This window comes from Macrobrachium rosenbergii, chromosome 7 (genome assembly GCF_040412425.1).
Source record: "Macrobrachium rosenbergii isolate ZJJX-2024 chromosome 7, ASM4041242v1, whole genome shotgun sequence".
Classification (NCBI taxonomy): Eukaryota; Metazoa; Arthropoda; class Malacostraca; order Decapoda; family Palaemonidae; genus Macrobrachium; species Macrobrachium rosenbergii.
The window spans coordinates 36,751,227-36,776,226 of record NC_089747.1 but is presented as its reverse complement, the minus strand read 5'-3'; the positions used below and the strand labels follow the sequence as shown (position 1 = coordinate 36,776,226).

The 25,000-nt window shown below is 34.5% G+C and overlaps 1 protein-coding gene across 3 annotated transcripts in view; it reads right to left on the bottom strand.

The window, feature by feature from the left end:
• Positions 1–1,533: 1,533 nt before the first annotated feature.
• LOC136840304 (centrosomal protein of 104 kDa) overlaps positions 1,534–25,000 on the bottom strand; it is a 571,779-nt gene continuing 548,312 nt past the window's right edge. For 2 of the 3 annotated variants that reach the window (XM_067107005.1, XM_067107006.1), the window contains exons 14-20: positions 24,261–24,376; positions 16,877–16,894; positions 12,974–13,171; positions 8,051–8,196; positions 3,320–3,421; positions 2,413–2,547; positions 1,534–1,904 (exon numbers count right to left, since the gene is read on the bottom strand). In XM_067107005.1, the coding sequence (XP_066963106.1) occupies positions 1,702–1,904; positions 2,413–2,547; positions 3,320–3,421; positions 8,051–8,196; positions 12,974–13,171; positions 16,877–16,894; positions 24,261–24,376 (918 nt within the window). In that variant the 3' untranslated portion in view covers positions 1,534–1,701. The remainder of the gene's footprint in view (positions 1,905–2,412; positions 2,548–3,319; positions 3,422–8,050; positions 8,197–12,973; positions 13,172–16,876; positions 16,895–24,260; positions 24,377–25,000) is intronic. The other variant, XM_067107007.1, reaches the window with a different exon arrangement.

Genomic DNA, 25,000 nt, shown 5'->3' with positions numbered 1-25,000 from the left:
TCTTCCCTGTCCTTAACAGATCCTTAATTAGGGGGAATCGCACAGGGAGAAACAAGCGCCTTCGATTTGCCATAAACTGGATTTAGGAAAAGAGCAAAACCACCAAAAGCCTGCCAACAGAACTCTGCCAAAAGTCAAAACACGACGTTTCACAACCTGGAGTGAGATCTGGTATCAAGGGAAACATAACAAATAAAGAATTCTAAACGTTTTCATAAATATTTTCAGTCCAGTATCAGAAACACCAATATTGCTCCTCAAACCAATTTTTTTCACATTTTCATAGTTTTTTCCCAATTTTTTCGGACATTGGTTATGTTCTCTTTTAATTCACAGGATATGAGTATGAACTTTAACATTAGTGTCGATAATTAAAATCGTTAGAGTTAAATTTGGTGATTGAAGTTGAGTGGAGATAATTTTCTAAGGTTGATATCATCTCAACAAAGCGAATATCATTTGGTGTCATTGATTTATGGACTAATAATAATTTGACATTTGACAGCACATCATCAATATCATTTCCATAGGAGAAATATATATATATATATATATATATATATATATATATATATATATATATATATATATATATATATATATATATAAATATACATATACATACATACATACATATATATATATATATATATATATATATATATATATATATATATATATATATATATATATATATATATATATATATATATGCTTCCTATGAATACAGTGGCATTAGCAGAGCATAAGCCTATCATAAAATTGCTTACCAAATTAAAAATTTTATCTCTGTACAGAAATTTTGAACTTCCTCGTCTTTGCCACGTAATTGCAAGAAGCATTGCTTTCTATGATACATTCAGGGGTCGCCCTTATAAAAAAGAATCAAACTTTCTGATTAATTTAGGCATAATATTATTCCAAAGCTTTGTATATAAAGACCTAAGCCTTTTTTAAATACAGTTTCGTATTCTTAATTCTAAACCTGAAGATTTAAATTTTCGTGTGCGCACACACACATACACAAATACATGTATATATACATATATATATATATATATATATATATATATATATATATATATATATATATATATATATATATATATATATATATATATATATATATATATATATATATATATAATGCATTTGTAGGTGTGTGCGTAGCTGTATGTCAAATATACGTTACATACGCACAGAAACATACATAAACATGCATATCATCATTGCATACATATTTCTATATGTAAGTGTGCATGTAAAATATATTTGTTTATATGTTATTGGTGTGAATGTTGACGCACAATCGTATGCATGCATGTATGGAGTATATATAGCTTGTGTTTACAGTTTCAGTGCTTCAGTATACGGTAATTTAAGGTGATTGCACCATCATTCACCACCTGTTAAACTCAACCCAGAAGAGTCTTTTCTTGTAGAATCCTTATTGGTTGGGCCTTAGGCCCATGTATAAAATTCCACCGCTCATTCACTAAAATAATTTCCGAAGAATTTCTTTTATAAACTTCCTTTTTCCTTCTTCACTGACATGCATTCCAAAGGCCGCCGTTCCTTCAGGCATCTCTATTTACAAAGAATCCTCCTTTTCTTCACCAACTTAAAATCCAAAGACCTTTCCTGCTGATAATTAAACCTATGTACAAAATCCTCCCATCTTAATTCCAGACACTCCTCTGTTTATCGTCTTCTATTAAAAGTGTTCCTTCTCGGGGTTCCTGGTGTTGAACTGGATGGAATCCTACTTTTGACCGCCGCTGCCGCTGACACGGCGCTGACAACTGCAGGGGCGCCGCCCACTCCTCCCCCCCCTCCTGCAGAAGTTTCAGAGGCCGCCGATGTCACAGAGAGGCTCTTCTCCAAGGTGGCTGCTTTCTTTGGTGCTGTAAAAATCTGAGTTTGTCAACACGGATCCAGATCTAAACTTCCATAAATACTTTTACCATTTAGCTCTGACAACAATGATGTAACTAAAGATGAGAAAATTGTCAGAAAATATTATGTCTTTTGTCAGTCGCCCTTCAGTTTAAACTGATATTCGTTATCATATGAATCATATAAAATTTCGGAAATCTGGGAAACATTCCCGAAAGATAAGCATTTCTTACTTACTTATTTACCTGTGAAAAGTTTTGTGTTATAATGCTAGTATAAAAATGCATTTAAAATCAAGACATATCTTTATAAAAAGCTCTTCAAGATGATACATAACTGGACTGGAAATCAACACCTGCTTGACCTTAGACGAAAAGGAGGCCTTAAGGGCCAGCCGCTCTGTATACTGAAGTCAGATCTTAGGTCATAAATGCTCATAGCAGCTTTGTAAATAATCTCATTCAGCTGTAAAGTATATGAAAATTTATTACAAGACGCAACAACAGCAATACATACCTTGTGGCTTTGTCCTGGGATTCGCCGGGCATGATTCGGGCCCCGGCATAAGGTGCGTTTTCCATCCCTCTTCCCATGGCGGTATGTTTTCATGACAAAGAGGACAGTGGTTGGCGATGGGCTCAGGCCTACAAGCTGCAAGGACAGGGCATTCGGGGTATTCTTAAATCTCTAGGTAACCAGCATTAAGCGGAATCACGTCAAAAATTGATTTTTTATTTCTTTACAAATCTTCTCTCGTAGTATTTATGAAAAAGAAAGAAGAATCAGGCAAGAGATCCTTTAGGCTACTTTTGTTTGGGTATGTCCTTCATCCCCTGTATTTTCGGCGTCTTTTGTCTCCTGGCTGATTTATCCCTCACCGACGTCATTTCTCTACACTACAGCATGGCGGTAAAACTGTTACTGGTTCAAGAAAAAATGTAACGTAATAGCCCTATAAGTAAAAAAAAAATACCCCTTTAATGAACATAATAAAGGATCTCTTGATTATCTTTTTATATCCGCTGCCACCTGAAATTGGTGCATTTCATTTAAGAAATAAAATGCTTTCGTTTTGCTCCTTCTTTGGAATTATGAAACGCTCATTGATTTCATGATTTCTTAGTCAGTGTTCTATTGAGTCATTAAATACTCACTAACTTTATTCTTTCATTTTGAATGTCCTTTGGAGTTATTACATGCTAATTACAATAGTCCTATGCTTTCGTTTTGAATGTTCATTACCTTTATGCTTTCGTTTCGAATCATTTTTGGAATTATAAAATGCTTATTTATTTTCTTTGTAATTTTGATTGTTACCTCAAGATATCAAATGCTTTTTTCATTTTATTCTTTTTGATGAACCTGCCTTTCAAAGACCTTATCACTGGGAATGGCCAACGCAATTCGTGTACTGTATACTTACGTGTACATGTCTTGGCTAAAGCATGCGTGTGGAAATTGTTCTTGGTGATTGCCTCCGAACATCTCTCGCAACGTCGGTACTGGGATGAAGACACGCATTCGCCTGCATCACAAAAGGAGACTAAATGACCTTCCTGCCCAGTCTCACATGGCATAAATCAAGAGTTCAAATGGCCATAAAGTGGTAAAGGGAATCCTAATACTGTATATCCCAAAGGGAGAGGCTGTCATATGTAGTCTTGATATTTACTATTAACAGGGATCATTACGAAGAGTCCAGATGTTTTCAAAGAAAACGGGTGATTATAAAATCCTGATATAGTTACGGAACAATAATTATCATAGGAATAGCAATTATATTATGATTAATTGGCTGTTACGAAAAAAAGCAAACACATTCCAGTATTATGAACTCTTATGAGGAATCCATATGTACTCCTATAGCTGTATATTCATGAAGTATTTAGATAACCGTTAAAAGAACAGGAACAATAATATCAAATAGAACAAAAGCGCTTGAAAAGAAGATATACTGTAGAACTGACTTTCTGCTCTGTAACTCCTTAATATGATTGAATGACTTTTTCTTATCGATAACCCAATATATTGGGATAACACAGAACCTTTATTTTATATTCCACCGAGTAACAATATCCTATAAGAATAGTGAAGTTAATACACTTTAAACTATAATAGGAATGGATATAAATACCTAATACAAGGTATCATTTGTCGCCGGCCCTAGATGTTATGGCAAGTCATTTAATATCTCGTCGAAATTCTGCATTCAAATATTTGTTATTTTTGAAGATGTCTGTCTTCTGCTGCTGCTGCTGCTATCCCTGAGCTATAGGGTCGGCAGCCTTGATGCGTCTTCTCTGACCATTTCTGTTGAAATTATCTTTCTCTACTAAACCCTTCTTCTCCAAATACTCCTGCACTTATGATGCCATTTTATCCTTGGCCTCCATTTTAGCCTTCTACCCTAAACACGCTCCACCCAAACCTCATCACTCTCTCCCCTACGTTTACCCTTTCCACATGCCCATATCATCTTAGCTTCGACTCTTATCATATCAGAAATCTAAACCGCAACGCCACTTCTCTTAATTTCTTCTTTTTTTCCAGCCCCTTACTCAGTGAGATCCACAGAAATCAACCTCATCATCCTTATTTCTATTCGTTCCACCTTCTGTTCCCCTTCGTTTTTAATATATGTTTTTGAACTATCACCACCACTGGTATGATTAAAGTGCAATAATTTTTGTTTTCAGTTTATTTGGCGTTCTTTTCTCACATAGTACCCCTGCTCCCGTCTTCCGTTTCCCTCAAGCTGCTTTTATCCTACTTTCAACGTTAGCTTCACGCCAAAATCTAGGCCTCCCCTATCTGGCATAAGTAACCTATGCCCTCCCTGGTTGCTGGACACCGTGCCTTCACTTTACCTACACTACCCTCATCCAACCATTCAAGAGATTCCTGCCCTTCTCTTACCTTTCTTTGCAATTCTTCCTCACTCTGCCGTAATCACCTTATCATCTGAATATAAAAATTCCCTCAGATTTTCATCTCTAATACTTCCACTCAGTATATCCATAGCCAGTACAAACAGAAACGTGCTGAATACCTATCATCTACATAAACCATTCTTTTTTTAACATTAACTTTCCCGGCAGCCCAAACTGTATTATGGTAAAAAAAAAAAAAAAAAAAAAAAAAAAAAGGGACGCCATATCTTAAAAACTAACCATAGAATCTTCTTGAAAATAATCTCAATATGTTTACCACGCCCAAAATACACAAGCGAAATTCTTGAACTATCTTAACTTAACCCAACCTAACCTAACCTAACCTAGAGGCATGGCAAAAAAAAAAAAAAAAAAAACCGAGGCGCCCACTCGTCTGGCCGAACCATAATACAGTTGGGGAATATGCTTCGCAGCAATCTTCTCTTTCTCTTTCTTAAACACCAAAACACTACCTACCTTGGTATTCCATCAAATGCCTTCTTTACATTCCAGCCTCTTTTCCTGTAACTGTCTTATGTATACGTATATGTTAAATCACAATGCCAACTGATATCGAATTCACTAACCTTAGAATAACTTATACTCATATATATATATATATATATATATATATATATATATATATATATATATATATATATATATATATATATATATATATATATATATAAATGTCCACATGATATGTGTGTATGTATACGTGTGAAATATTAAGCCAAAAGAAACACAGACGGCCACAACAATAAGATCGACAGACAGAAAGAAATATAATATTGCGAACTTTTCTCTCTTCTTTGAAAACGGTGAGTCTCTTAGTCCATGACAGAGTACAGAATACAGATATTGAGAATCCATAAAATTAGTTGAATTTTCTAAAGGTGATTATGAGCGGAAGGTCAAAGTAGCTGCGGGAACCGAACTGAAAATGACTGAAAATGTCACTTTCAAATGTTGAGAATGTTTTGATCAAATATCATTCCATACCTGAATATCCTATAGGATCACAGCCCAGTTTTATTGGCAAAAGACCAGTTATAAGAACAACAACAATGTCAACAACAATGGCAGGTACCAATTGTAGATTCCTAGGACACTCAGGAATAGGCTAATTATGGTGGTCATAAGGCTTAAATACATAATACCCATAATTTAGGTTGAATACAGGGTGTAATACGAATTTATGTGAATATTTTGGGAAATGAAAGAAAAGGTAACTTGGAGCAGAAAATGTTGCATAAAGATATGCATTTTAAGAATTCGTTTGTCGGTGAGGGAATTTTAAAATAACAGTTTTTCATTAACACTGCTCTAGTGTGATGGAGGTTGGTAACGGTAGGTCGGAGGTAGCCTGGGATGTGGGGCAGGGGGTGAAGTGGATAAGGCAAATGGATTGCTTGTCTTTTAATTATGATTCTTTTTCTTGCAAGTTATCCAATTTTAATGATTAGCTTACAGTGGTACTGTATGGCTTTACGTCTCAAGTAAGTGGCGTACATGTTGCTAGGCAACATGTACTTGTGATAATTGAATTCTAGCACGCTCTGTCCTGCCGCCTTGTCACGGAATTGTTGAATCACGAGTCATGACTACGCCTACGCCTAGGACTGGTGTCTGATGAATACTTCTGATGGAGAGAGAGAGATTTTAAAAATACATTTTAAATCTTTGATAGGTGTCTAATGAATAAGCCTACCTTTGATGGAGGGGAGATTCAATTAGGCTTACTTTTCTTTTTCTTTATTTTTATCGGTGTCCAATGATTGCCACTGTTAGGGAGGGAGAGGGGTTTCAATGATGCAAAAAAATTTTTGGGAGATACTCTATTAACATCGGCCCAACTGCTCCATCCTCCTTCTCTAACCCCCCGCCTCCCAAAAATCCCAAACTATTCCGACATCCCAACATCCCATACACCATCTTACTTGCCCTAGAGCAGTGTTACTGAAAAGCAGTTATTTTAAAATTCCCCTCGCCGACAAACGAAGCCTTAAAATGCATATCGTTATAGAACATTTTCTGCTCAAAATTACTTTTTTCTTTCACTTCCCACAATATTTGCATAAACTCGTGTTACACCCTGTATATGTGAGTATAATAGCAATGATTCTTAATTAACATTAATCACAAATTGGCAATAAGGTAAAATGGAAATCTGAATGGCTTGAAAACTCAATAATATTCAGTGGATGGCTTTAATAACAACATCAATATTTTATTAAGACTTTCATTCTCCTTAAAGGCATGGTTTCAGAGAAAAACAAGACAACAGTCGTTGTCCCATTCCTCCTCAACCTACCTGCTTCAACTTCAGTCGCCTTACCAACAGTTCATATGACTATTGACATTTTCTTGAGAGCCCCAGGAAATGTACTATTATTATTATCATTATTTCAGTAGATGAAACCTATCCAGCAAGCACACAGAGGCCATTGACTTACAATTCAAGCAGTAACTAATCATGATACAGAGCCAGTGATTTTTCATCGCCCTGGGCGAGACGCGAACCAGCGACATCTGAGTGGCATGCCGCGACACTAATTACTTTACCAGCGGACCAGCTTGTGATTACTAGTGGTATGTTGGTTATGCCGCATTTGATCTGAAATAAGAAATAGCTTCCTCGCATTTTACTTTAGTTTCCAGAACGACATGCTGGAAGAGCTTAACGTGGCCGAATTCCTCACCAGAATAATCTTTACCTGCTTTCAATGAAGAACAGAAAACTTGTCAACAGGAGCAACGAATGGCATCAATGAATTATGTTTGTCTGCTGTACGAATACATGCAAGTGAGACTGAGTTCCAGTTGGAGAAAGTTCGTTTCTCCATGAGCAAAGTGGTTTAACTTCATGCCTGTCTTTTCCTCGTTAGTCAGTTACAGCACAATGCAAGCCCACCAGCTCATGAAAATATATTTTATCTGCACTAATGAGCCAGAGGATCTTTTTTAATGATGTTCCTTAGAAGGCAAACAGAGTGCCTTCAGAAAGTTGAGCCAGGATCATTACCACATGTTAGCCCAGAGAATTTTACCTTTTAACTTTTTGTATTATAATTTGCATACAAGTCCATCAAACAAATATACGTGGAAATAGATATTCACAATGTCATAAACACCTGTGTAGCAAAAAAGCATTGAAGAATACTGATAAGGAATAAATTTATCCTTAGTTTTTAAGAAGAGAATCATAAATACCACATTACCTAAAAGATGTTGAGTTAAAGATGCCACTTCAACTACTTGTCGACAGTGCTGACATCTAGTGAGCATCGGACAATTTCTCCAGTAATGCATGTCCAGACCGGACTCGGTGAAGGAAGAATCATAAGCTCCACAAAAGATGCAGGTCCTGTAAATGTATTAGAAGAATTAGTGATAATGAATTATAGATTCCATAGGTGAGGTCTTATATATTCTGTTATTTTTTCATGAAAAAAGGACAAAACCACGAGATCTTACCTGGCCGAAGTATTGACTTCGAATCAATTGTAAAATAATGTCATTAAGATAAGATTCATCACGATTAATTAAGTGTTGAGGACTTTGAAATCTTTTGAAAACCAAGTTAATTTTAAATGCATTCAGAAAAAAATCAAATGCAAAACACTCCTAAAAATAAGTTTTCATTTTATGTACAGAAAAATAACAACTACTACAGAGCTGGCAAAGAGCAAGTCACTCTTAAATAAATAAGCCCCAAAGCCATTTTCCGTTAAATGGCTACATCTCCCTCGTGCTCATGAACAATTTCCTTTTAAATAATTAAATATTCTCCCCCTCCCCTTTTCATAGAAAAGTAATCTACTTTCAGATAATAAATCTCCTTGGCATGGCAATCACCTTTTTCTTCAAAGAAAGCAACATTCTTTTCAACAGTCAAATTTCCATTGCTTGAGATTACGGAATCCCACTAATCCTAAAAAAAACAAAGGTAGTTTCCCTGTAAACCACCATCTTTTTTAGGAGAGCAGTTTTCCTCCAAATAACCAAACCTAGCTCTTCTTTAAACAAGCAATTTTCCTTTAAACACCAAAACTATCCTCTACCCATGAAAAACAATCCTTTTCTAAATAACTAAATCTCTTTCTACCCATATAAGAACATTTAAATAGGCAAATTTCCCTCTTCTTTTAAGAATCAGTTTTCCTTCAAGCAACGAAACCTGTCCTTTCCCTAAAAAATTATTTTATAAATAACTATAACTCCCTTTATCATCTCAAAGACAATTTTTCTTTAAACGACCAAATCTCCCGCTACCTGAAAAAATTCAGATAAATAAATCTCCTTTCTGCCTTGGAAAACCTATTTTCCTTGCGTAACCAAATCTCCTACCTTAAACGAAGTCTCTAACTAACCAAATGCCCCTCTACCTTAAATTTTAAAAACCAATTCTCTCTCTGCCTGAAGACTTTTACAAGCTTGAAATTTAAATAAATAAATCTCCATTTACCTTCAGATTAAAGTATCCGAAGCTACCTTTGCCTTAAAACTTAAATAACTATATCTCCCCCCCCCCACAAAAAAAGTATTTTCCTTTTAAAAATCTCCTTCTGCCCTAAAAAAAGTATTTTCCCCTTAAAAAAATATTTTTTTCTAAATCGCCAAATATCCTTCATCCTTACAAAAACTTGTCTGAAACTCATTCTGCAGAAACGGTATGCAGCTACAGTGTGCCTTAACAGCACACTATGGAAAATGTGATAAAGTAGCCCTTCCTATGGGTCAAGGACATCGCTTCCAGTTTTTGACTTCCATCTGCTTTACTTGGCCTCTTCCAGAGCAATCCATCTGCTTTACCTTTATTTCCACTTTCAACTCTTATTTAGAGTAGAACTTTTAGAAATGGGACTCAGCTGCCTTTCACACAACTTTAATAATAATAATAATAATAATAATAATAATAATAATAATAATAATAATAATAATAATAATAATAATAATAATAATAATTATTATTATTATTATTATTATTATTATTATTATTATTATTATTATTATTATTATTATTATTATTATAATGTATGAAGGGGTAGACCCTTTTTTGAGCATGTTCAGTTAAAAAGAACGGCAGCATCAGTGGGATTGATTTTATACAAGACGTTTTTAATTCTCCTTATTATTCTCTATTTTTCTAGGTTGATATCTGCTAAGGGCTGTCCGATGTGCATAATCTGGATGAGGTGAAAAGCAATAGTTCTGAATATAGCAACTTTTTACTCGTATTCTGGCACACGCAAGCAGAAGTTAAACGTGGAGTTATACAAGCGTAGAGTTTCAGCATATGTAAAGAAAATCTCGACGTCGTTCTCGAGTGGTAGAGAATCTTCGGAGCTTTCTAAGGGCGTCGTCAACGTTTCTGACCGTATCTTCGGTCTATCTTCAGGACGGGGTAGGTTGATTCTGGTTAGAACGGGCACATCAGTCGATATATAAAGGGTCCCAGATCGCTGGTGAGAGAGAAGGTGAATTTTGAATGGCTTTTTGGGGATTAGTGCCCGAGCCAAGCTTTCTCCCAGATGTTGATGGTTGTACTTGTCCCCGCATGCGGACGTTGGAGACAGAATGGGTGGTACTGGGAGGGTCGCTCGCAGCAGATGGAGGCTACTCCTGACTGGTCCACTTGCTCGGTTCAGGAATACCAGCAGGCGTCATTCTACACGCCACTGTCGGGAGGAGGAAAGTTTCCTGCAAGGTGTTAAGGCTGGGCCTTCCTTCTCCAATGTGTAGCGCTTCCAGGAGGCAAAGGCGGTGATGGTCTGTTGCCTTATGGATAATTTGGATATTGGGAACTAAAACACTGTTTTATTTTAATATTATTGTAATTTTTAGCGTGATTAAGTATGGTGCCTTCCTGAACCTAGCAGGAGATCCTCTTGGAAAACCTCATCATGGTCATACCGATGTATTCGGCGGGGCATTCGCGGATTGGGCATCTGTACAGGTAGACCACGCTGGTAGTTTTCAGAGGGTCTTGCGTGAAAGGGGCTGCTTTGTTCTTCATAATCAGGTTGCTAGTTCTTTTGCTTTTATGGTAAATCACTAGTTTGACCTTTTTCACCGGCACCATAGGGCTGAAGGGTGTGCCCGTCCTCTTTATAGTTTGTGCAAAACACGCCTTTGTAAAAGAGTGATGTCTTCAAGGGCGGCGGGGCGATGTACCTGCCGGTACCATTTATTAATGGTCCTAAGGATACATTTTGTGATTTTCTTGTTGGAATGCCAATTATTAATGAAGACCTGAGCAACATGTTCTAATTTGGTGTGTGTCTTTCCAAGAAGAGCAGTGAGAGGGAACTCTCCTTATGAAGGCCCTGATTGCAGTGAGTTTGTATCTCTGGACACTCACTCCACCCATTCAGAAAAATACTCAAGTCTGTGCACCTGAACGGTGAGAGTGAATATCCAGAGAGATACACTCACACTGCAATCAGCACCTTTGTTAGGAGAGCTCCCTCTCACTGCTTAATTAACAATGGGCATTACAACCAGGAAATCACAAAATGCATCTGTAGGACCATTAATAAATGGTAGCAGCAGGAACATCGCCCCGCCGCAATTGAAGACATCACTCTTTTATAAGGGAGTGTTTCACAAACTATGAAGAGGGGAAAAAGTGCGCCTTTTGAAACATCATAGAAGGGAACGTCTGCCCTACGGACCTGGAGAAAAAGGTAAAACTACTAATTTAGAATAAAAGCAAAAGAACTAGCAGCCTGGTTATGAAAAACAGAGCAACCGCTTTGGTGCAGGACCATCTGAAAACAACAAACGTGGTCCATCGGTATAGATGCCCAGTCCGAGAATGCCTTGGCACTTAGGTCAGTATGACCACGATGAGATCTCCCAAGAGGATATCCTGCCACGTTCAAGAAGGCACCATATGTAATCACGCTGAAAATAGCCATAATGTTAAGGTAAAACCAAATTATATAATTCTCAATACCATATCGGAATAATTAGTGAGGAAACAGACCATTGACTCCTTTGCCTCCTGGAGGCTCTATACATTGGAAAGGATAGGCCTAGACTTTATACCACGCAGGAAACTTTCCTCTTCCCGACGGTGGCACGGAGAATGACGCCCGCCGGTGTTCCAGCCAAGCGAGCAGACCATCAGGAGCTGCCTTCATCTGCTGTGACTGACTCTCCCTTTACCACCCATCCTGTCCCCTTCCATCTGGGACCCTTTATATACCGACTGATGAACCCATTTTTCAGAACAAACCCACCCCGTCCTGAAGATAGATTGAAGATACGTTCAGAAACGTTGGCGACCCCCATAGGAAGCTATGAAGATTCTGTGCCACTCGAGAACGACATCGTGATTTTAATTACCCTGTGCTGAAAGTCTACGGTTATATCACGCCATGTTTAACTTCTGCCTGCGTGCAGCAGAATAAGTTGTGACTATATTCAGAACGATTGCCCTTCCCCTCATCCAGATTATGCACATCGGACAGCTGTTAGCAGATATCAACCTTGAAGAATAGAGATTAATAAGGAGAATTAAAAACATCTTGTATAAAACCAATTCCACTGATGCTGCCGTTCTTTTTAAGCTGAAAATAATTTAAAAAATAATAATGGTGAATAAATCCACAGTAGTGCAGTTGTAAATATATTTTGGAAATATATATTTATATTGAGAAGGAGATTCGAGTAGGTTCTCAAAAACTCTCGTTCATACATATATATATACACGCACACACAGACACACACACGTATATATATATATATAATATATATATATATATATATATATATATATATATATATATATATATATATATATATATATATATAAATATATATATATATATATATATATATATATATATATATATATATATATATATATATATATATATACATTTACACCACTGTTGATGTCTTCACCAGTTTAGTGGTTCGTGCTAGTAAGAAATATTTATGGATAATGATAATAATTGCATGGTCTCGTTCACGTAGTATACGTGTTTTATTTTAAAATCCCACATAGCCTCCCCCATTCTCAATTTCTACAAGAGAATTAATAATAATAATAATAATAATAATAATAATAATAATAATAATAATAATAATAATAATAATAATAATAATAATAATAAGAGATGGGAACCACTCACTTTTCCTCAGGATCTCCAGGGGAATGAAGTTCTTGATCCATGGATTTCAAGTCGGACCTCGAACCATTCAGTCTGGAGAGAGCCCGGCCCCTGACCTCAGCTTCGTCAGGCGTGATGCTGATCTGAGGGACCAGGGGGTAGGTCCCGCCGTTGCCCACGCTGCTGCTGCTACTGACGCCGCTACTACTGCTGGGGGTGCTGCAGGGGAGTTAACATTCGGTTCAGTACACTGGCATCACTGATTCAAAAAACAGGCTATTTGATTTCATTTAATTTTAACAAAAATCATAAAGAAAATTGTAAATAACAACGTAATAAAATACAAAATACAATGTTAATAATCATAATATCAGCCAGAATTATCACTATTTGTAGGGAAATCAATATGAAATATACAGAAATATGGAGTATCCATCAGGACTAAATTAATTAGAGAGCAATTTCCTTGTTCTAATATCTTCTGCATCTTATAAACTCGAGTGATTACGTGTTCATAACATAATGAATTTTCATTAACATAGTTTTCATGAAATGTAATGTAATGCTTATATAATGATATATATACATTTATATATATATATATATATATATATATATATATATATATATATATATATATATATATATATATATATATATATATATATCCGATTTTCTATTGATACCTTCTTTTCATATAACTGCATTTAGTAGCATTTTGGAAGTACAAAAGTAATTTTGAGAGCAAATTAAAGTATGCATTTCATTCACCTATGCATGTGTTAACGTAAACAAGGTCATTATAATTGATAAATGCACCTGTCACAGCCAGGGCTCGAACCAGGGCCTTGCGAGTATAATTGGCAAAAATTCATATAAATACATACTTACATACACACACACACCCATATTTATTTATATATATATATATATATATATATATATATATATATATATATATATATATATATATATATATATATATATATATATATATATATGCACACAGTGAGAGAAATGTGCAGGTGCTTATACGACTGAAAAGTGTGTTTGCAAGTGCTATGTGTGAATATAAATGAAACAGTGACAGTTCTCAAGTAGAATGGTCTCCTAAGTTTATAATATATACATATACATATGTATATATATATATATAAATATAAATATATAAACGTGTATATATATGTATATATATAATGTGTATACATGTGTATATATATATATATATATATATATATATATATATATATATATATATATATATATATATATATATATATATATATATATATATATATATATATATATATATAATCAGAGGCCAATGGAACGACCAGAAAATCCTCTTTTCTAGTGCAGGGTTGATGGAGATTAAAGAAAAGTTGTAAAGAAAGGCAGACAGGTAAATCCTTAGGAAGAATTGTTAGATGAATAAGAAGAGGCTGGGGTAAAAAAGCATTTCAAATCCAACCAGTATAGTAAAAAAAAAAAAGGAGAAGAGAAAATAAACGAAAACAGAAAGAAATGCTGAGCCATGCCGTTCGCGGATGGACAACTTCAACAGATTAAATGTTGGAATTGGTTGCAAACGCGGGTGTTTGGGCAACGCCCGTTAAGAGCACGGACTCTCCCGTCGAGTTCAAAAGAGCAATGACGGAAACAACTCCTTGGAGAATAAAAGAAAGAAAGAACGAAAGAAAGAAAGGAGCTATCCTGCAGCAGAGAGGAGGTTATCAAGAGTTAAAGGGGTGACAAATGTAGGAAAATTAGGACCAAGTGGGAGTAAGGTTAAAGCAGATGGAAAGATGGGTCACAGTGTTTTAAGATGGTTTGGTAAGGTGGAAAGAATGGAGGAGAAGAAACTGAGAAAAAGAGATGTATAATTCCGAAGTGTTTGGAGAAAGAAGGAGAGGATGACAAAGATGTGTGAGAATGTTTACTAGACAAGTTTGTGTAGAGGAAAGTAATTCTGGGGTTTAGGGCTCTTTATAAAGGGTTTATACTCGACCTAATTATTATAGAATGAACGTGTCAGTAGTTATTTTCTGTCTTATTCCAAGTGCCATCCCATTCAGAGGAGGCATGTGTATTAAAAAAAATATTTATATATATATAATATATATATATATATATATATATATATATATATATATATATATATATATATATATATATATGTATATATATATATATATGTATGTATGTATAACAAGCCACAAATAACCCAGCACTATCAAATTCGCCCTACCTTTGGAATTACTAACACCATCGGAGATCTATATAGTAAGTGTTCTTGCCATGGAGGGATTCGGATCTATATTTTTAGGATGAGGGTTAGAATTACAGTCCTGTTTTATCATTTTAGCTCTATGTCGCGAAAGGAATAGGCTCGAACCTTAGTCAAGGTCCAAGCACTTATATGTAATTCCCTTTGGGTGTAAATTCTGTCTTGGGTATAGCATATTCCACATTTAATGATATTATAGAGCTTAATATCTGGACACATGAAAAATTGTCACACATAAATTAGCAAAAAAAATATCACACTAATTACATATATATACAATGTATATATATATACAATACATATATAATATATATACATATATATAATTATTTATTTATCTATATGTATATAAATATCTATCTATTTATATATATATATATATATATATATATATATATATATATATATATATATATATATGTGTGTGTGTGTGTGTGTGTGTGTGTGTGTGTGTGTGTGTGTGTGTGTGTATTATTTATATATTCACTATATATAAATTTATATGTAAATAACGTGATTTTTGCTAATTTATGTGTGAGAATTTTTCATGTTTCCACGTATTAAGCTCTATAGTAACATTAAATGTTATCATATATACACACACATACACACACACACACACACACACACACATATATATATATATATATATATATATATATATATATATATATATATATATATATTGCATCCGTAAACTAGACAAGAGCCTTATGAATATTATAAAAGTTCTTACATACTCATATCAACAGCTGTTACTTGAAATAATTTTGTTTTTTTAAGCCTTTGCCTTCGGTAATATGAAAGCGTTGGGAGGGATTTCCATTACTTCTTGGTAAAAGAAATAGAAAATAAGACAATTGAAAACTATATCTATCAGCCACAAAAAAATAATAGTCTCCTTATCATACTCGAAGTCATATCCATTTAGTAACACATTCATATAGATATAATGACATTAACATTTTATGAGAGGTCAACTATAAGGAATAGAGGCCCAGGAAAAGTGAGAGCAGAAGCAAAGAAAATGAGGCGAAAGAGTAAATAGAATAAGTAAAAATGAGTAATGAATGAGGTCAAATACAAACATCAGCAATAATAAGCAATCAGAGTAGTTGAGGCACTCATATCTTCAAGAACAACGCATTTATTATGATTATGTTAAAAGGTTTATTCGTTTTGATATATATACCTTAGCACCTTCAGGCAAGTAAGCCTTAATCCTGTATTAATAGGATATTAAATGAAGATAGGCCTTACTCCCATTAACATCCACCCATAACAGAGTCACAGTTAGCCTTACAGTATAAGTGCAGTCGCTGGAGAATAAAAAAGGCAATATGTTTTACTCCCCTCTGACAACACAAACCATAACAAAGCGCCAGAGAAGCATCAACACTGTACATAAAAAGCTTTACCTAGACACTGCAGCACTTCGCAAGATCCATAACGCGTATTAAGTGAAAAGAAAAAAAAAAGAAAAAAAAAAAAACAATAAACAGGCAGCAAAGGGACCCAGGGATCCGCACATCGCAGCGTCAATTTTGTGACTAAAGAAACAAGGCGCAACGAATGGCATAAGCAGAGAATATGGTCTATGGAAAGTAGAAGGTTCATATAGACGTATATATACTCACTAGCGCAGCCAGCGCCGCCTGTGAATACAAAGTGACATTGATTTGGATCCGTGAAGTAGATTGCATACCTTATATGAATATATCTTGATATCTTTATAACTTAGTTTCGTTTTAGTTTCTACGAAAATTTCACTACTTAGACAAACCATTCCAATTCACTTACTTATTTCCATATCATGCTTTTACTCTGCTTACGTTGTTTACACACAAACACACACACATAAACTATGGTGAAGTCTCTTAGCAAATGCTAAATATATGCCGTACTAGAATACAATAAGGATCTTTGTCTCTTCAGTAATTCGCATTCTTGTCAGCGGAAGTACTACATGAACTTTGTTGAATGCAATGAAATAAGCTTAAATCATATATTGGCATCGATTATCGGTGCTGTCAAAATCAGAGTTTGTATATCTACTTTTTTTTTATTTTCTTATGTTTATGACTGTATGTCTATGATAGACAAATGAAGGGGTAATTACATAATGAAAGTTTTAAAAGGTATCAATGCATTCATGATCCCTCACGTCGTGTATAGAAGAGCAGTCGATCATTTTTAACACTCATTTAAATACGACGTGATTTTAGGAGGTGCATGAATGTCCTCTGCCAGTCTATTAAGGCTCAATTTAATAAAGTTTTCACCGTTTATCATTTACGTTGGACATCGCTGGCCTCAGAATTAACTTGAAATTAATTTTCATTCACTATCTTCTACTAATCACTTCATGTCGCTGACTCATTGACTCCAAAGCTTCAAGAATTCAGTATAGCAATGAGTTAGTTTTGTAGGTTGGTCATGTCGTCAGTATCACAAAAATTACGGCGTCCAAAATTTAACATTCTTTTCAATCAAATTTTTGGTTTTTTTATTAACTAACAGATTAATTAAATGATAAATGATTTACTGACTTAACTAAAGTGGCATTAAAAGAAAGTTATCTGGACGTCGAAAAAAACGAGCATTTAAGAATATATTCACCCTAAAGTGGCATTAAAAGAAAGTTATCTGGACGTCGAAAAAACGAGCATTTAAGATTATATTCACACTAACAATAGTCGAATGATTAACAAACATTCGACTGCTGAAGGAGCGGAGGGACTACGGCATACGTCAGAGTTGGTGCCGTGTTCCTGGAGATTCCACATTCAAACATTAACAAAAAAGTTACGCGTTGAAGGTAATTTAAATAGCTAGGCCAGTGTTAACGAATATTGTTAATTTCGTTAAGGCAACATTTCATTAGTGTTTTCTGGCAAGTTTGCTTCCTAATAAAGAAAAGGTGGGCGTTGTCGTGATGAGCTTAGTTTTTTCTTTTTGGGGGTGTGTGGGGGATATCATGACTTTGATCCTTCATGCTGGATGTTTTTACCTAATAATGATTCCATATTAATTGTATAATTCCATGTAATTCTGTCAGTGCTTATTCAGTCTCTTTTTACATAGCAGAAAATAAGTAGCATTCTTTTGACTTGACATCAGGGCTGTACACTTAAGGTGACATTGGTCAAAAGTGTGCACCATGAAAGAACTCAAATTTGAGCTCGTCCGTTTTTTCTTAAGAATTTCTTGTTGGGTTATAATAACATCATCATCAACAACCAACAACAATAACAATAGCAACGATAGCCATTATAACATGGAAGAAGATAAATAGGATGACGAATACTTAATAAATTCCAGACAACCGTCTTCTCCTCCTTGAAATGTTCAACGCCAAACCATTTGAAGTTTCTGCACAAAGAATCTTAAGAACTTCCAAGGGATATCGCGAGCAGTCCCGAGAGCAAAGCGTAAAGACGTGTTTGCAACTTCTTATTTTACCACAAAGGATCCAGACAAACACTTTAGCCATTTTAGAACTATTTCGAGGGGTTTATCTCAGAGGTCAGTTTGGAATTAAATTGTATACACATATCTGTTTATAATAATATCTGTCTATTTATCCATCTATCTATGTACACAAAAACCGTCCACAAACACAAACACACACACATATAGGGTATATATATATATATATATATATATATATATATATATATATATATATATATATATATATATATATATATACAAAAAATATATATATATATATATATATATACGATGAAGTAGATTAATATGAAGTAGATTAAGGGGAATACAATGTGATTCACATTTTGTTTTATTCCTACGTTTCGTGACAACATCGCCACATCTTCAGGGATTTTCTACAAAATGAAATATAATATGTTAACATAAAATAAGAGCTGATTATGAGATCCAGTAGATGAAAAAGTTAAAACAATTTAATGGTAAAATTGCAACTCAGACTTAAATTACACGCACACTTGACTAAAACTGAGTTTAAAAACACAAAAATATTTTATATGATTAAAAGGAATTGAAAATATCTCGGCATAATTATAAAAAAAAATCCAACACATACAATCAAAAGTAAAAGTCAGATATTCATAAAACTACAGCTGAAAACAGCTCCACGCAACCAAACTTTCAGCATCAAAGACAAAAACACACTAAAAGTAAACAACGTTAAGAGGTAAAAGAATCACAGCAATTTAAGATAAAAACAACGGGACAGCAGAGGAATGGTTGTTTAGAGTCGGAACTCGTAATTTGATGTTTTACGTTTCTAAAATCAACAGTTCGTTAAGTTCCTTTGCTTGGACAAACCTTCATATTTGATGGCTGTTTAACATTTAGTCATATGATTCCTTATATAAGACTTTCTGGGTTAGATAGCTATAACTAACACTTTGATGAGTATCGGCCCTGACCCTGAGAAGACGCAGGCTAGATCCTATATATTTTCCCAGATTACATCTGGGACAAGTGTACTGTATTCATAAACGACGCTGACGTCATCAAAGGGCAGAGCCGATCTTTAAATTTGAAGGGCGAGTCAATGGCATAAGCTTTAAATTCATGGCTCCAAAATAGTGTACGATCTCAGTAAAGTCCCTTCGAAAATGATCATTTAATAGATACGGGAAACTGGCATAAAGAGGGAGCTTGGGGACTTTAAAACACGTAGGTTGATCAGAAAACTTTTTATTGAGTAGTTTATTTAAAATTTTATAGAAAATCTTAGAAGGAAAACAGTAATTAGAGAAGCGCTAGAGGAGAAAAGTAATTTCATTGTGGAAGAGAGTCCAACTAGAGGTTAGAGACAAAGCACGATAGAACAAGATATATATATAGTTAAGTTTGAAATTGAGAAAACAAAAACTATAGAAGTTGGCACCGAGACCAGTTCATGTTTTCATTCTAAAAATTGGAGTACTAAAACAGCCATTTTCCTTAGAGGCCAGAATATCTAAGAAGGTTAATTTTGAGTTGTGTTCTGTTTCCATTGTAAAATTAATATTGTTATGGTAATTATTAGCAAAATCCAGGAACCGGTCTGCATTGAACTCATGTTTGAATGGATAAAAGTCCCGTCCACATAGCGTGAGTAAAAGAGAGGGTCTGGGGCATTCATCCAAAATGTGCTCCTCCAGGGAGCACATGAAGGTGTTAGCAAAGGTAGGACCAAGCGGAGACCCCATGGCCATTTCCTCAGTTTGCTTAAAAAGCTGTCCATTCAAAACAAATGCTTTGTCCAGCACGGCCAATTCTGAAAGAGCTTGAAAATTTGAATAACTAAAATTAAAATAAAACAGGCTCGGGTTCGGGGAACAGGCACATCAAAACTAGTCATGAATAAGTTAGAATCCTGGGATAAAATACGTTCTTTCAACTCTTCAGAATGTTTAAGGGTAGACTGATTTGTGGTCAGTGGTTCCAATAGAGGGACGAGATATTTTGCCAGCTTATAATCAGCCAAAATAGAGCGGAGAGGAACATTATATTTATGTATCTTTGGTAGACCATACAAAATTCCATAGGATGAACCGGTGGAGAATAAGTCCTGCAACACTTTTTCAACAATGATGATCTCATTTTTTCAAGGCTTTGAGAAATCTATTGATTTTATCCTCCACTTTGAATATACTTTGATAATTTGGTATATCTACTTTCTGGAACCTTGTACGATGGCTACAAAAAGAATAGTCGTTTTATTAATGTCGTCACTTTTATCGAATATTAGCGTTCCCCTCCCCTTATCCGGCCTCACAATGATAATGCCATCACGCCCAGAAAGGGATTTGAGAATTTCCAGATCACTCTTTTTAAAAAGAGGGCCCAGTTTGTTTCAAGCTTTGAGAATGCATTTTGTAACAAAACCATTAACTCATTCCGTAGGCGGCTGAGGTTGCTACACAGGTTGAGATTTTTCAAACGCTTAAATAACACTTCTGGTCTCTAAGGAAAATGGCTGTTTTAGTACTCCAATTTTTAGAATGAAAACATGAACTGGCCTCGGTGCCAACTTCTATAGTTTTTGTTTTCTCGATTTCAAACTTAACTCTATATAATATATCTTGTTCTATCGTGCTTTGTCTCTTACCTCTAGTTGGACTCTCTTCCACAATGAAATTACTTTTCTCCTCTAGTGCTTCTCTAATTACTGTTTTCCTTCTAAGATTTTCTATAAAATTTTAAATAAACTACTCAATAAAAAGTTTTCTGATCAACCTACGTGTTTTAAGGTCCCCAAGCTCCCTCTTTATGCCCGTTTGGACTTTACTAAGATCGTACACAATTTTGGAGCCTTGAATTTAAAGCTTATGCCATTGGCTCGCTCTTCAAATTTAAAGATCGGCTCTGCCCTTTGATGATGTCAGCGTCGTTTATGACTACAGTACACTTGTCCCAGATGTAATCTGGGAAAATATATAGGATCTAGCCTGCGTCTTCTCAGGGTCAGGGCCGATCCTCATCGGGGTGTTAGTTATAGAACTGGTTGTGAGCTATTTAACCTAGAAAGTCTTATATAAGGAATCATATTACTAAATGTAAAACAGCCATTAAATATGAAGATTTGTCCAAACAAAGGAACTCAACGAACTGTTGATTTTAGAAACGTAAAACACCAAATTACGAGTTCCGACTCAAAACAACTATTCCTCTGCTGTCCCGTTGTTTTTATCCTAAATTGCTGTGATTCTTTTACCTGTTAACGTTGTTTACTTTTAGTATGTTTTTGTCTTTGATGCTGAAAGTTTGGTTGCGTGGAGCTGTTTTCAGCTGTAGTTTTATGAATATCTGACTTTTACTTTTGATTGTATGTGTTGGATTTTTTTTTATAATTATGCCGAGATGTTTTCAATTCCTTTTAATCATATATAATTTTTTTGTACTTTTAAACTCAGTTTTAGTCAAATGTGCGTGTAATTTAAGTCTGAGTTGCAATTTTACCGTTAAATTGTTTTAACTTTTTCATCTATTGGATCTCATAATCAGCTCTTATTTTATGTTAACATATTATATTTCATTTTGTAGAAAATCCCTGAAGATGTGGCGATGTTGTCACGAAACGTAGGAATAAAACAAAATGTGAATCACATTGTATTCCTGCCCTTAATCTACTTCATCATGTGAATAAATGCCTTGCATACCTGATCTGTTGTTTATATATATACATATATATTACATATATATATATATATATATATATATATATATATATATTTATTTATTATATATATATATATATATTTATTTATTTATTTATATATATATATATATATATATATATATATATATATATATATATATATATATATATATAAACATACATATATACACACATATATATAAACATACACATACGCATACACACACACACACACTCATATATATATATATATATATATATATATATATATATATATATATATATATATATATATATATATATATATATATATATATATATATATATACACGTGTGTGTGTGCAACTTTATCTCTTTTTGGTAAAAGGATACTTTCACAATTTAAAGAATTTTGGTGTCCATATCATAACTGATAACGTAGTTGCCATTCCATTAATGTGAAAATTTCCTATTGACATTTCCTCTTTGAAGCTAAATGGAAATAAGAGAATTAGTTAAAATTAAAACCGTGTTCTTATTCTAGAGGACGACAAGGGCCTTTGTTATTCAGTCATTAATGATGTGTAATATAAACAATGCATGAAACTTAAATTCCCGGTTATCCTACACATATTTCAACTAAATGTGAATAATTTCACATATTCCCCGTCCAACCCGCTTTAATCACAAAGACTTAGAGTCCTCTCAAATATGCAAAAAAATTTTCCAAATATTTTATTTATCGATACGAATTCGGGACGTATTTTCATTCATTCGTTTACAAGATGACACTATGCAGCCTTGTGTCCACAGGGAAATGACATTACATTCTCTCTCTCTCTCTCTCTCTCTCTCTCTCTCTCTCTCTCTCTCTCTCTCTCTCTCACACACACACATTAACACAGAGGCTACATATTATAGGAAATACAGGTACCCAGACTACCACAAGGAAAGAAGTAAAACTGAACGTTAAACCTATGCATAAGGACGAAAATAGCTGATCTCTATAGTTTCTCTCAATTCATATACTTAGCTACATTCACAGTAATATCCGACTTTACCCAATAGGAATATGCACCGGTGCGCGCCGAGTTTATTGATTGTCTGTTTAGATAAAGATCTTCCTAGTATTTGTTTCCACTCTTAATGCTAGCCGTATTTCTGAATAATAATAATAATAATAATAATAATAATAATAATAATAATAATAATAATAATAATAATAATAATAATTATTATTATTATTATTATTATTATCATTATTATTATTATTATTATTATTATTATTACATAAAATGTAAAACTAATTTTTTACTTCTCTAAAAATATTCCAGTTACCCAATAAAATGTCTATTGACAGAAAGTATAATGCAATTTATTAAAACGATAACACTCGTAATTCTAGGTCGATAGAAAGGTTATAAGAGAGAAATTTAATTCATCTACTGTCTTGAATAACGAACAGGCCACAATAATACTCAGCGAAAATGAAAAAAAAAAATTCCGTTGCAATATCGGCAATATTCGGTATATCGATTAAAGGAAATACATTTAACCCGTAAGAAATGCGCTATTAAAATTTTATTACGTTGGTTATCAAAACGTTAACTTGCCAAAATAAAAAGAATCTTTTTCATAAAATCAAAATTTAATCAATCAAAATTTGACTTAAAAAATAGAAAAAACAATGGGGAATAATAAGCGGAAAGACGTATCCATCACTGTTACTGCGCTTTGGTTGAAGAGGCAATCTTGGCCATGATGAAAGAGGCCGCCATTTCATCAGCCAGTGGCCGGCGACGATCGTAAAGAGCGACGCAAGTACGCAAGACGACCAGAATCAGTTAACAGAGACTTGAACTACGAGACACAACCCACAAGACATGCACAATACTTGGGCTTACCTCGAGTGCGTTGGCGTGGTGTTGTTCGACCCGTGGTTGGGGGTGCACTGTGGCCCACTGCTCGTTTGGGAGGGGGAAGGCCTTGGTGTCCGAGGGGTCGCTGCTGCCGCCTCACGCTGGAGGAGGATGATGGGGAGGGAGACAACCGGCGGAGACGAGAGGATTTGGAAGGGAAGAAGAAAAGAGAAATGAATGAGACGCGACGTGGCTGAGTGGCAATGAAGTATGGGACTAGGGGGCTGCTGCTGCTGCTGCTGCGGCCTCACTTGCAGCCTTTGTCGTGTCGTGGCAGCACTGACAACATATTGACAACACAACTTGCATTTAGTGCTTACTGAGGAATTTCACTTTCAAAATTCAGTTTATATTTTCCACCTTTCTAAACAACGGCAAATATCTATTTGCTAAGAAACTGCATCTGAAAATCAAGGTTTTGTTCTAGTTTTTCTTAAGTGCCAATATGCATTTAGTACTTGACACGACATCAGTCTTGAGAAACTCAATATTCCACTATAAGATAATTACAATAAAACCGTATAAAGTGCATTTTCAGTCTTTGCTAAGAAATGACACTAAAAACAAAATAACGGTTCTTTCTTTCTCTCAATTAAACAAATTAATAATAAATGCTATATTTGAGTATTTGTTCAAAACTTAGGGAATTTTAATTCTTATATCATAACAAAATTATACAAACCTCGAGTTCAAAACTTCTTTTTATTTAGCAATAACTTCCTTCG